The sequence below is a fragment of the Rhopalosiphum padi genome, chromosome 1, assembly GCF_020882245.1.
Source record: "Rhopalosiphum padi isolate XX-2018 chromosome 1, ASM2088224v1, whole genome shotgun sequence".
In the NCBI taxonomy this organism is placed as follows: Eukaryota; Metazoa; Arthropoda; class Insecta; order Hemiptera; family Aphididae; genus Rhopalosiphum; species Rhopalosiphum padi.
In genome coordinates this window covers 60,275,578-60,287,669 of record NC_083597.1, presented here as the reverse complement: position 1 = coordinate 60,287,669, position 12,092 = coordinate 60,275,578, and the positions used below count along the sequence as shown (strand labels likewise).

At 24.4% G+C, this 12,092-nt stretch overlaps 4 protein-coding genes across 4 annotated transcripts; 1 reads left to right on the top strand and 3 right to left on the bottom strand.

Annotated features, from left to right (window-relative positions):
• Window positions 1–262: 262 nt before the first annotated feature.
• On the top strand, window positions 263–5,918 carry LOC132917278 (methionine--tRNA ligase, mitochondrial). Its single transcript, XM_060977946.1, has 3 exons — window positions 263–446; window positions 2,855–2,971; window positions 4,355–5,918. The coding sequence occupies exons 2-3, from the start codon at window positions 2,887–2,889 to the stop codon at window positions 5,851–5,853; spliced, it is 1,584 nt and encodes a 527-aa protein (XP_060833929.1). The 5' UTR covers window positions 263–446; window positions 2,855–2,886; the 3' UTR covers window positions 5,854–5,918.
• LOC132917279 (RWD domain-containing protein 1) lies at window positions 578–2,620 on the bottom strand. Its single transcript, XM_060977947.1, has 5 exons — window positions 2,422–2,620; window positions 2,125–2,330; window positions 1,925–2,068; window positions 1,640–1,823; window positions 578–877 (listed from the first exon to the last, which is right to left on the bottom strand). The coding sequence occupies exons 1-5, from the start codon at window positions 2,489–2,491 to the stop codon at window positions 792–794; spliced, it is 690 nt and encodes a 229-aa protein (XP_060833930.1). The 5' UTR covers window positions 2,492–2,620; the 3' UTR covers window positions 578–791.
• A 1,413-nt stretch (window positions 5,919–7,331) lies between the features above and the next one.
• On the bottom strand, window positions 7,332–9,220 carry LOC132917677 (uncharacterized). Its single transcript, XM_060978528.1, has 2 exons — window positions 8,857–9,220; window positions 7,332–7,848 (listed from the first exon to the last, which is right to left on the bottom strand). The coding sequence occupies exons 1-2, from the start codon at window positions 9,218–9,220 to the stop codon at window positions 7,604–7,606; spliced, it is 609 nt and encodes a 202-aa protein (XP_060834511.1). The 3' UTR covers window positions 7,332–7,603.
• Window positions 9,221–9,228: 8 nt separating this feature from the next.
• LOC132917678 (biogenesis of lysosome-related organelles complex 1 subunit 5-like) lies at window positions 9,229–10,853 on the bottom strand. The gene is made up of 4 exons (XM_060978529.1): window positions 10,679–10,853; window positions 9,738–9,820; window positions 9,486–9,674; window positions 9,229–9,417 (listed from the first exon to the last, which is right to left on the bottom strand). The coding sequence occupies exons 1-4, from the start codon at window positions 10,695–10,697 to the stop codon at window positions 9,238–9,240; spliced, it is 471 nt and encodes a 156-aa protein (XP_060834512.1). The 5' UTR covers window positions 10,698–10,853; the 3' UTR covers window positions 9,229–9,237.
• Between the last annotated feature and the right edge of the window lie 1,239 nt (window positions 10,854–12,092).

The window sequence follows — 12,092 nt, the reverse complement described above, 5'->3', positions numbered from 1 at the left end:
AATATTATTAATATGCCTTATTTAGTATTTTCTATCTTCTGAATCAATGAAGTATCTTAAATCTCATTTAATAATTGTTTATTGTTGGTTTATAAAAAGCATAGACAAATAATCAATACCAGGTATTTAAAATAAATATATATTTATAAAACGTTGAACTTGATATACCTATTTAAGATTTTTTTTTTATCAATTATTTATAAGTAATAAGTCATAAATTATTTTAGTCCGTGACATGAAAACTGGCAGATGATCTTTGTGACCCACCCGCTCTTAACCGATCGTTAGCCATGGGTTCTCAGACTGCACCATGCCACTGTGATGTTTACAGAATAGACACATAGTATGTTTCTATGATAACCAATTAATGGAAATAGCCGCTAGATCACATGGAGTTATTCTTCTCTATGTGCTAGTCGCACTGGTTGCCTGCTAGTTTTGCATCGGTAAATATAGTTATCAATTTAATATTTATTATAATATCAAACATTTAAAGAATATAATTTACTTCCTACTGAAATTAAATTTTTTTTTTATGATTTGAATGAAAATATAATATTAAAATTTATCAAATAGGTAGGTTCTGAACTAATAAGTTATTTATTAATTTCATGTTATAAAAATAAAACATATTATTTATTAATTGATACATGATTCAAGTGATTACATACATAAAACAATTAATATATAATTATAATAATATACTTCATAACACTTTATAATAGTTTTTTTTTTTTTAAGTATTTTATATTTACAGTTTGAGTTTTGCATATAATTCCTAAACAAAAATCTTAACTTTCATCAGAACTTCCAGCATCACCAATATCCAGATCATCTATTTCTTCAAATAATGATTCATCAAATTTCACCGAATCTCCTAAAAAAAAATAATAAGTCATTTAAATTTTAGATAATATACAAAACATCAATGAATATAAGAACATGTTTGGGCTTGGTTAGACATAAAATTCAATGTGATTAGAAGTATAAAAAACTGATTATTCATCCTTATTTTATCAAAAATTGTATGTTACCTATAATGGATACTCAAATATGTTGTTCTGATTACTTCACACTTGAAATTTATATATTTGATTTTACTTTTTGAATAATATAACATAATAAATTTCAATGATTTAAAATGATTTAAGTAATATTACAGGTATTTTTTAATAATTATATAATATTAACCAGAACAATTTGCTAAATTTACTTTTTTTTTATCTAGCTAAATCCTACGCATAATCACTAATGTTCGACAATATATTTCCAATTGTTACATAGAAAAAAGAATTAAAACTATTTCACAATGAAAATAAAACTTAATATTAACTATTTTTATAATAGACTCCCTTCCCATCCCCTATATCCTATCTGCTCTAACCATCTCTTCAATTCTTTAAAATCCCCAGAAATGACTGAAAAGGAACTGGTATATCTTAATGAATAAATAACAAATAAATAAAAACCGAAAAACAGAAAAAAACAAAAGGTAAAGTCATCACTGGGTGATTTCATCACTTATATTTTTTATGTAAATAATCTTGTAGCACATAATCTTTTGTGCTTTAACTTAAATTATATATTCCTTTACAAAAATTAAAAAAAAACATTTTAAATTTTTTAAGAATAAACCAACCTTCTTCTAAGAATTTTAAGTCTGATTGATTGAGTGATTTATCAGTCATAAATAATTCACGTCCAGTAAGTTTCTTATTTTTTTCTTCTTCATTTCGCTTCTTTAAAACTCCCATATCTTCTTCAAAGTTAAACTTCCATCGTAAAAATGATTCAACTGTAACTTTAGTACCTTCAAAACGTTTCTATAAAAAAAGGAATATATTTAATACACATCATTTTCAAGATGATTGAAGTAATTCTAGAATATAGTATTACAAAATATTAAATAATAGTTTATACTAACCAATTCGGCTTCCATTTCTTTTTCGCGTCTTTTATCATCATCATCTATTTTTCTTTGTTTTTCACTATCTGAATAATTATTCATCCATTCTTGTGCTGCCGACACCAAAGTAAAGATCATCACCATTCCAACATTATCCTGAGCCTTATAAATAATTTATGATTAATATTTTATTTATGTAATTATATTACATTTATTACTTGTTGCATTAAATACTCTTTGAACTCATCTTCTTCTTCTTCAAAACCAACAACATCTTCAATTTCTACAATAGGTGGATCTTCAGGATATTTTTCTACATACTCAAATTTTAAACAACAAGATAGGCCAATATCATGCTGATCACTATCAAATTCGTCTGATTTAATTGGGATTTCGAATTGATAATAAGGTTCTGTACTTGTAACTAAAACACAAATATAGGTATTATTTATAATTTATAAAATATTACAGAATTTATGAATTATAAATTTCTATTTTCACAAACCTATACTTACTTGTCATTTCATCACAGTATATGGACTCCAATGCATCGATTTCATTCTGTTGCTCTTCTTTGTAGTCCATTTTTTCACTATAATCATCAAATTTAAACTTATTTATTTTTAATATTAGAACTACTAATAAGTCCTAAGCTCCTAACTTAACATTTACTAAAATACTACTCAAGTACTTTATCACAAACGTGACAACGTGAATCGTTCGTACTTCGTTAATCGTAAGACGGTAATGGTAATTTATTTTATCATTTTTATTATCAGTTTTTATGTTAAATTGATAAGCGATAACAGCCGGCAAAATAAAATACATAAGCAATAAATATTAGACTGTAATATAGTTTTAATATACTTCTATATATATTTATATTTTATATAGTGTTTATACATATTTAAATTACTAATAATATAGAATTACCTACTATACTTTTAGGTAGACACTAGGATATTACAAAAACTATTATTATGTCACGAATGAGTACTAGTTTCAAAGATGTAACTAAAAAGACTTCATACTTTATTACAACACCAATATTTTATGTAAATGCAAGTAAGGAATTTATGTTTAATACATAATTTATAATTATAAAAGTTTTATATTTATATTTATGAATATTATTATTATTTAATTGTAATTTGTGATAGGTCATTGGTTTGTCAGATGAATAAGTGATTTGCATAAGTAATCCATTACTAAAAATAGTCATAAGAAAAAAATGTTTGTTGTTCAATTATACATATTAAATACATTGAATTGAATACAGAACACTCTCATATTTACTCAGTCACATCAGAACATACAATTTATTAAAAGTATAATTTGTTTATAATTTAGAGTATTTAGACATATTAAATAAAATTACACTCACATTTTTAATGCTGTCATTAATATCTACTAAAAGGCTTAGCACTTACTCTCCAACACATAATTTACCTACTTATTCTGTATTCATGATATTATTAACATTTAAATAATTTTTATTAACAGATTTGAAACTTGTTGGTTAATTATTTTATTTATATTAAAATATTACCATAAGACCTAAAAGTCTCTGTGCACACAGCAACAGATCTGACACTGATGATTAGGGCTCGAAAGTTGATGCATTTTGCATTTTTTTTTGGAACTTTTTAGATGTTGCTCTCCTGGCCACAAATGTGTTTCATTAGCATGTAAATCTGGACAACTAATTTTTTTGCATTTTTTAGTGTTTATTACATTTTTAATCATTTTTTGACATTTTTAGGTAATTTTCCACATTTTTAGTCATTTTTACTGATTTCACATTAGTTCACTAATTATTGTTTCTTGTTGACCATTATGCCGATAACTTCTTAAAACTTTAAAATTACCACAAACTAAGATTAGTACCTATCCGATTTTATCCCACCGATTACAGTTGTCGTTGTCGTGTTGTAGTGAATATTATTATACCTAAATTTTATTATTTTTTCGTAATATTTTCGAAATGCAAAAAAAAATTTTATTTAATTTTTAAGGACATATTTTGTAATTTTATGTCATATTTTGAGTAATTTGTAAGCTTTGATAAATGTATATATAATTTTAAAAAATATATATTTTTATTAATTTAAAACAAATATTTTTTTTGGTCATTTTTTAATGTTTTTAAGGTCATCAACTTCCGAGCCCTAATGATGATCAATGGTTGTCAATCTATGATAGAATGCATAGTGTTAGCTTGGGGGGAAGTCGAGCAGTGATCCATTTCACAGTTTACCTGAATTGGAATATAGTTTAGAATGTTTAGATACTAAAATATATTTAATAATGAACAATTATATTTTATTTAAAAAAAAACAGCTATACCTATATTCCATAGTAAAATTATATAGATTAACAACTATTATTTATTTATTTGTATTTTTTTTAAATAATATATTAATTTATAATTGTTCTTTTTTATTTTAGATCCACACATTGGTCACCTTTACAGTGCTTTAATAGCTGATGCTTCTGCAAGATTTCAAAAATTACTTAATCCAAGTTTAAATATTATTTTTAGCACTGGTACAGATGAACATGGATTGAAGGTACAAAAAGCAGCTGAGAATTGTAAATTATCCGTGGAAAACTATTGTACAAAAATTTCAAATAGTTATGAAACAGCATTTGATAAGTTTGATATTAGCCACACATCTTTCATCCGAACAACAGCAGAAAACCATAAAAAATGTGTTCATCATTTTTGGAATAAATTAGAACCACACATTAAAAAAGGAAAATATTCTGGTTGGTATTGTACTGCTGATGAAACTTTTTTATCACAAGATCAAATAGAATTAGTTAACAATGTACGTGTTAGTAAAGAATCGGGACGACCAGTTGAGTGGGCTGAAGAAGACAATTATAAAATTGACCTACGTCCTTTCAAACAGGATCTTCAAAGTTGGTTGAGTAAACCAAATAGAATTAAACCAAAAGTATTCCATGAAATACTGAATAGAGAAGTAAATGATTTATATGATATATCGTTATCAAGACCACAAAGTCGAGTCAGTTGGGGTATCCCAGTACCGAAAGATGATACACAGACTGTATATGTATGGCTAGATGCTCTTGTTAACTATTTAACTGTTTCTGGTTATCCAAACAGCAAAATTTGGCCTCCAAATGTCCAAGTATGCGGTAAAGATATTTTGAAATTTCATGGAATATTGTGGCCTATATTTTTATTAGCTGCAGGTTTAAAATTACCTAAACAAATTTTTGTACATTCTCATTGGAAAGTGAATGATGAAAAAATGTCTAAAACTAAAGGAAATGTAGTAGATCCAATAAATGCTGGTTGCCAGTATACTGAATCTGGTTTAAGATATTTTTTGCTTAGAGAAGGTACTGCTCACAGCGATGGTAACTACAGTGATCTGAAAATCCGAAGAATATTAAATGCTGAATTAGCAGATACGTTGGGTAACCTATTGAACCGTTGCTGTGGAAAAGCCATTAATCCAAATCTTAGTTACCCAAAATTAGACTTAATACAGTTTGAAAGACTATTAGCTGATTCATATTTCATTGAATTAAATAACAAACTAGAGGGTCTTGCAGATTTTGTTGGAAGTCATTATGAAGAATTAAATTTTTACAAAGGTATAGATGAAATAATAGCCACATTACAGTGTTGCAATCGATTTTTTGAATATAATAAACCATGGGAGCTAGCCAAAAAAGATGTTGATAAATTGGAATGTATACTACATGTAACTTTAGAGACATTAAGAATTTCTGGGTTAGCTTTACAGCCCATTATACCTGTCCTAGCTGATCAATTATTAAATAAGTTAAACATTACTAATAGAAATTGGAATCAAATTATTCCGAAATGGAAAAATAAAAACGAAATTGTTAATCCTACTAACTTAAAAAAAGATAATATTGTATTGTTTAAAAAGTTGTTGATAAATTAATTCAGTCTTCATTATACTATTAGTTTAACGATTAGTAACTTACAAGTTTTTAAGTATTTTATTGAAATAAAATATTAAATTAATAATTATATTATATTTATGAATAATGAATTTTCAATACAAAATTTATAATTGTATTCACCTATTTAGTTAGGTACAATATATAATTAATAATTTGTGTTGCTCTAGTTCTTGTTATTTAATTATTTTTGTAAAAGTTTTATAATACTAAGATAACTGAAATACAAAATACATGTGATAAATTCATAAATTTAAAATTATATTAGTATAATTATTTAATTAGTTACTTTATTTTCTTTAAAAGTTAAGTTAAGTTTCTTTAATATTTAAGTAAAATATCTCTAACTTGCAGAAGACAAACTAATCGTTCTAATACAAGTAAAATTTACCATAAATAATACCTTTTTTTAGTTACTAGCTATTTTTATTCCTTTTCTTGATAGTATTAGTTGCAAACAAGATTTTTTAGAGATTAAAAAATGATATGCCCTTTGAAAAACTAATTTCTATTTTCATAAATTGTAATGGTTATGGTAGATAATGATACATTATAATATGTTGCAAAAATATATGAAACTGATGTTCCTAGGCTTACAATAAATACTTTCTTAAATTTTAAATCTGAATTTATGATGTGAAAAATAAATAGTATCTACTATATATATATAATAGCTCGATTCAGCAATAGATGTGTAAAATATCACAGATGAGTGACACCATTAGAACCATAAACATAAATAGCTAATAAGGAAGTATAGGAATTTGCTTACAAGACTTATTATTAGGGCTCAGAAGTTGATGACCTTAAAAACATTAAAATATGACATGAAAATGACAAAAAATGTCCTTAAAAATTAAATAAAAAAATTACAAATAAAGTAAAAATAGATAAACATTAACTGAAGTTTTAATTTTCAGCATTTCGAAAATACTACGAAAAAATAATAAAATTTAGGTATAATAATATTCACTACAACATGACAACAACGACTGTAATCGGTGAAATAAAATTGGATAGGTACTAATCTTAGTTCGTAGTAATTTCAAAGTCATAAGTAAGTTATCGGCATAATGGTCGACAAGAAATAATAAGAAGTGAACTAATGTGAAATCAGTAAAAATGACTAAAAATGTCAAAAAAATGACTTAAAAAGTAATAAACACCACAAAACAATAGAATTATTATTATGATTTTAGTATAGATAACTCTTTAAATATTTTAATTATAATCAATAATTAAAATATATCTAAGGTAAATACCTAATTGAAACTTGAGAATAGTAGTTACTTGCAGGGTAAAATTTGTTTTATAACTGGAATATTATCTTGTAATTAACAAAACACCACACTAAAAGAATGTATTTGAAAACAAGATAATAAAATCTTAAGATATAAATTAGTTGAAATCAGTCCATAATTAATAAATTCAAACATTTCAAACCACTATAATACAAAAGTTAAAACATCTAAAGATATTATATTCAATAAGTAAAACATTCACTGATCAAATGTGCAAATCATAATTATATCCATAAAAAAAAAATAATATATTTAAATCAGTACTTAAATAATTTAACAATCAATAAATATTTTTTATAATAAAGTAATCTTCTATTAATTTGTATACATTAATGAAAAACTTTTTTTATTATATAATTTTAAACATACTTTTGAATATTTTAGTAATTTGATGAAAATAAGAAATAGTCATATAAATCAATTACAATAATTAATCTTGATGAACTTTGCCACTTATATCTAATGGTTCAAAGTCTTCAGCTAATTTTTTGGCTAAAAAGTAAATTTCAGCTAATGCTATAATTAGAGCACATATGATTCCCAATAATAACTTAAAACCCAAATCAAAGGTTGTACTTAACATCAACTCAATACCCAAAAATCCGAATAAAAAACCAGCAGCAGTTGAAATCACAAATTGAAGAACTGCTATCAACTGTCTATTGATTTGTTTAACTGAAAACATAAAAACAATTAATTTTTTATAATATTTTAAAATCATTGTTCCAAAACTATGTAATACACAATACATTATAGTATTTAATCATTCCCTTTTAAATTTTTAATTTAATTGGACAAAAAATAAACTTATTTGCACTTTATAATATTATAAATGTTTAAAAATTTGGTCAGCGTTACAATTCAACTAGTAGTTTTATATTATCGTGTCCTATAATTATTATTTTATAAGACATAAAAATTGTAAATTGATAATTTAATTTATCAATTTTTAAGAATTTTTTTTTTTAATCCAATTTTTTAGTCATCACAAGTATACTTAAATATGATGAGCAAAATATGTGTAATAATTTTTTTTGCAATATTATAGATGGAGTCAGCAACTCATGAACTGTGAAGGTAACTAAATATCTTGCTTAAACATTACCTACATTTTTTTTAAATTTTTATACTAAAAAAAAATTATTTTATTTTTATTTACCAAATTCTGATTATGTCAATATTATTATTCAAACTTACTAGTAAACTAACTCACTGATGACAGCCATGTCATCAAATATAATAAATATATGAAATATTCATGGATAACAATCAATAAACAATATTCAATCAAAATTAACACTCTCAAGAGGATACAACAAAAAAATTATAAAATTTATACACAGGTTACATAATTTAAAAAATGTGGCTAAGGATATTAAGTGCAATTTATCACATTAAATATATGTACATTTAAATATTGTATAATTGTATGAAATATTGTCATTATAAAAGATTATTTTTCCAGGATTTAGTTTTTATTTTATTTAATCATTTGAGTCCAATATAAGTTACTAGATGAACTGTTTTATACGTCAGTAAAATATTCGTGTATTTGTTCAATATGTAACCTACTGAGTAAAAATCAAATTGTTCACAGGTTTTTGAGATTTGAAAATTAAATGATTTTCAGAAGGAATAAAAAAGAAAAATTTAAATTTGTTACAATATTAAATGTAGACTCACTTTGATAAGAAATTGTATCTTCAGGTAGTCTAACTCTTCGAAAATCTACGTTTTTTGTCATAGCATCATATTCTTTGTTCTTTAATCGTTGCTCTAATTTTCTCATTTTTTCTTTATACTCTGGACTTGATTCGACAATTGGTGGGCTAGGTAAAACTATACTTTCTTCAGTGATTAATGTGTGTAAAGGGGGACCATCAATTTTTTTCAAATTTTCACTAAACCATTTGAAGGCTTCTAGGTCTAACATTTTAACAGAAAAACATTCACTGACATGAGTAGGAATATTAACTTTAGACTTTTCAATTTTCTTGAACAGATCCAAGAACTGGGCATCAGTTTTTATTTTTATTTTATAATCCATTTTTGTCCTTTTTTTTTTTACTGATTATCAGCAATTAGTTTATTTATATCTTCTTCAAAATGTATTTTAATTGCTTCTACCTTATCTTCAATATCTTTGTCTATACTTTCATATCTAGTTTTCAAATCAGACTTAAATGTTTCCAATTCCCTTTGACGTTTTTCATGCAATTCCTTTTTAGTTTTCAAGTCTTCTTCCTAAAAATATTTAAACCAAACATTTTAAATACATTTTTATGTATATAATTATTGCTAAGCTAATTTACTGAAATTATATTATTTTCTTGATCCAGAATTTCTTGACTCAAATTCAAAGCTTCATTAATGGTAGAATTTAATAAAAATAAATTTTCACCACTTGATTGCAAAAATCTTTCAATTTTTTTATCTTTTAAATCACTAATGAGTTCACCGATTTTGTTTAGATTTTCTTCATCAACTCTATATGATTTTTTCTGGAAATAATTTTAATTAACAATTATTTATTATTGTATAATCTACAAATGAATCAATCTTACATCAAATTCTGATAAAAAATACTTTATTTCTCCTTGTAAGAACGGGCGGTGGCTAAACAGCCTATCCCAAATATCACTCAAATCTAAAAACAAAAAATATAATTATTTTTTCTTTTTTTTTTAACACTTTTAAGGCTAATAAGAAAGTGCTGTCCTAAAATATGTATCTAATGCAATTTAAAAACTTACAAAAAGAAATAGGTAACCCAAACCCGTGTTATTTGAAAAAAAAACTTATGAAGTATTTGATACTTTGTTAACTAAACATTGCATAGAACATTGGTCAAATGTATAAATTAAAACTTTTAAATTAAATACACAATCCTTTAAGTCTCTACAACAGTGATTCTCAGCCAGTGTGTCACAGAATTTTGTGGGTGACTGAAAGTCGTGAGAAATATAAATATATTTTAATGTTTGGTTAAAAATAATAATTTATTAAATATTTATCCTATGTTTTAAATCTAGCTTTACCTATTTACATTTTATATTTTTTGAAGATAAATTTATAAGTTCTCTATTAAAAAAAAACTACAAAATTAAAATTACTATTTCACGGTGCTACAAGAATTTTGGAAAAATACATAAGGTTTATCTTAAATTAATAGTCAATTGTCATTATTCAGAAAAACGATCAACAAACTAAGATAATTGTCCATTGTCTGGTTGTAAAACATGTTTTTTTTAAAACATATTAGTTAGAACTTAGAAGTAAATATATAATTCTTTTATAAACTTCCATTATGTGTTGTGTTCCTTAGATTAACACAATACTTTTAAACATATTACCTATTATAATATATGTAAATTATATTATATATTATATTTGTAAAAAACAATATTCAAATAAAATTGAATGTATTAAAATTTATTAACATAATAAATAAATTGTACAAATATGAAGAAAAATAGGACGTAAAATAAAAACGCCCCTTCCTTACCTTTAAAAATGTCAGTCATTTAGTATAGAAGATATCATCGGCATAGATAAAAAAAAAAATATAATCATATATGACAGTTTCTAAAAACTACAAATAATACAGATTAATTTAATCTAATTTGTTTTAGAATTATGGAACATTTAAAAGTTAAAACATATTTGTAATATTGAAATGTTATGTGTACATTTTATAAGATAATATATTGATAACCTACAATATGACCAACTTGACAACTGCTTGTGTTATTGTTGATATTTAAATTAGTTTTAAATTGTATGAACCACGAATTTTTTTTAATTTTAATTATTTAATTAATTAAGAATTTAATTTATTATATATTTTGAAAATATATATTTACCTAGGTAAATTTAGCAGGTAAATCACCTTTGTCATTGAGATTGAGTGTAAAAATGTACATTAACCTAACCTAGGTGGGTGTCAAAATTGTATGTAAAGGTGTTTAAGTAATATCAAAAACGACAATGTAAAAACGTCAAATGCGTTACCTATCTTTAAAATTCCAAACATTAGTTAAGTAAAAATATAATATATAAATAATATAATAAGTCAATTGTCAAGTTAAATAAATAAATTATAGATATCGAATAGTATATTTATGCTGTTGCTATTAAAAATATTGGTATAGGTATTTTTTTTCCCACTTAAATATTCTTCACATAATGTTTTGAGTTTATTTTGTAATTCGGCGTTTATATTTTATTCGTAATATACCCAATGAATTTTGTACTAATTTTGATTCATCATTTGTCATCTCCAATCGAATTTTTTTTATTAATATTTAATACCCTTATATAGAGTGATGACAATGGCCCACTAAATTTGAGAATCGATGATTCCACCCCTCCGTTTTGTTATTAGTCCGATCACGATCACCATCATTTAATGTAATACTATGAATAGGTATTATACACTTTTCTTCAATTTTCAGTAGTATTATAAAAAAAATTATTTATTTCGTGTGTATCAGCTATATGACTATGATTCTATGAACTTTTCCAATATTACATTTCTCCAAGTCACATGGACATTGTTCCGCGACATTTCAATGTACATTCTTTTGTACATCTCCATGTTAATCGCTCGCGTCCTTGATGTATCATTATGTATCAATATCCATTCCAACAAATTTTGAACCCACCTTTGTTTGATTTAACAGTTTCCATAATTTCCAAAAAAAAAATTAATTACTGTAATGTATCATGTATTCACTTTGAAATCGAGATCAAGATGTAACTGACGCAGTGACGCTAACGTCTTACACAAAATATAGTAGAATCTATAGTTTATATTTATAATCTTATAGTAAAATACGATGATATTTTTAACGATAAAATTTGGTTTATCTCAGCCCACAGGTATCTTTGTATGTATATAAGAATATAACTTATATATA

What these genes read in the sequence shown, in the direction of transcription:
- LOC132917278 (XM_060977946.1), top strand. Translation starts at nt 2,887, where the DNA reads ATGTCACGAATGAGTACTAGTTTCAAAGATGTAACTAAAAAGACTTCA. An exon ending in AATATTTTATGTAAATGCAA is followed by an intron (nt 2,972 to 4,354) that starts GTAAGGAATTTA and finishes TTTTTATTTTAG; the next exon opens with ATCCACACATTGGTCACCTT.
- LOC132917678 (XM_060978529.1), bottom strand. An exon ending in ATTTTTTATCAGAATTTGAT is followed by an intron (nt 9,675 to 9,737) that starts GTAAGATTGATT and finishes AATTATTTCCAG; the next exon opens with AAAAAATCATATAGAGTTGA. An exon ending in AAGAAAATAATATAATTTCA is followed by an intron (nt 9,418 to 9,485) that starts GTAAATTAGCTT and finishes AAATATTTTTAG; the next exon opens with GAAGAAGACTTGAAAACTAA.
- LOC132917677 (XM_060978528.1), bottom strand. Translation starts at nt 9,220, where the DNA reads ATGGATTATAAAATAAAAATAAAAACTGATGCCCAGTTCTTGGATCTG. An exon ending in AGATACAATTTCTTATCAAA is followed by an intron (nt 7,849 to 8,856) that starts GTGAGTCTACAT and finishes TTATGTTTTCAG; the next exon opens with TTAAACAAATCAATAGACAG.
- LOC132917279 (XM_060977947.1), bottom strand. Translation starts at nt 2,491, where the DNA reads ATGGACTACAAAGAAGAGCAACAGAATGAAATCGATGCATTGGAGTCC. An exon ending in AAGAGTATTTAATGCAACAA is followed by an intron (nt 2,069 to 2,124) that starts GTAATAAATGTA and finishes ATTATTTATAAG; the next exon opens with GCTCAGGATAATGTTGGAAT. An exon ending in AAGAAATGGAAGCCGAATTG is followed by an intron (nt 1,824 to 1,924) that starts GTTAGTATAAAC and finishes CTTTTTTTATAG; the next exon opens with AAACGTTTTGAAGGTACTAA.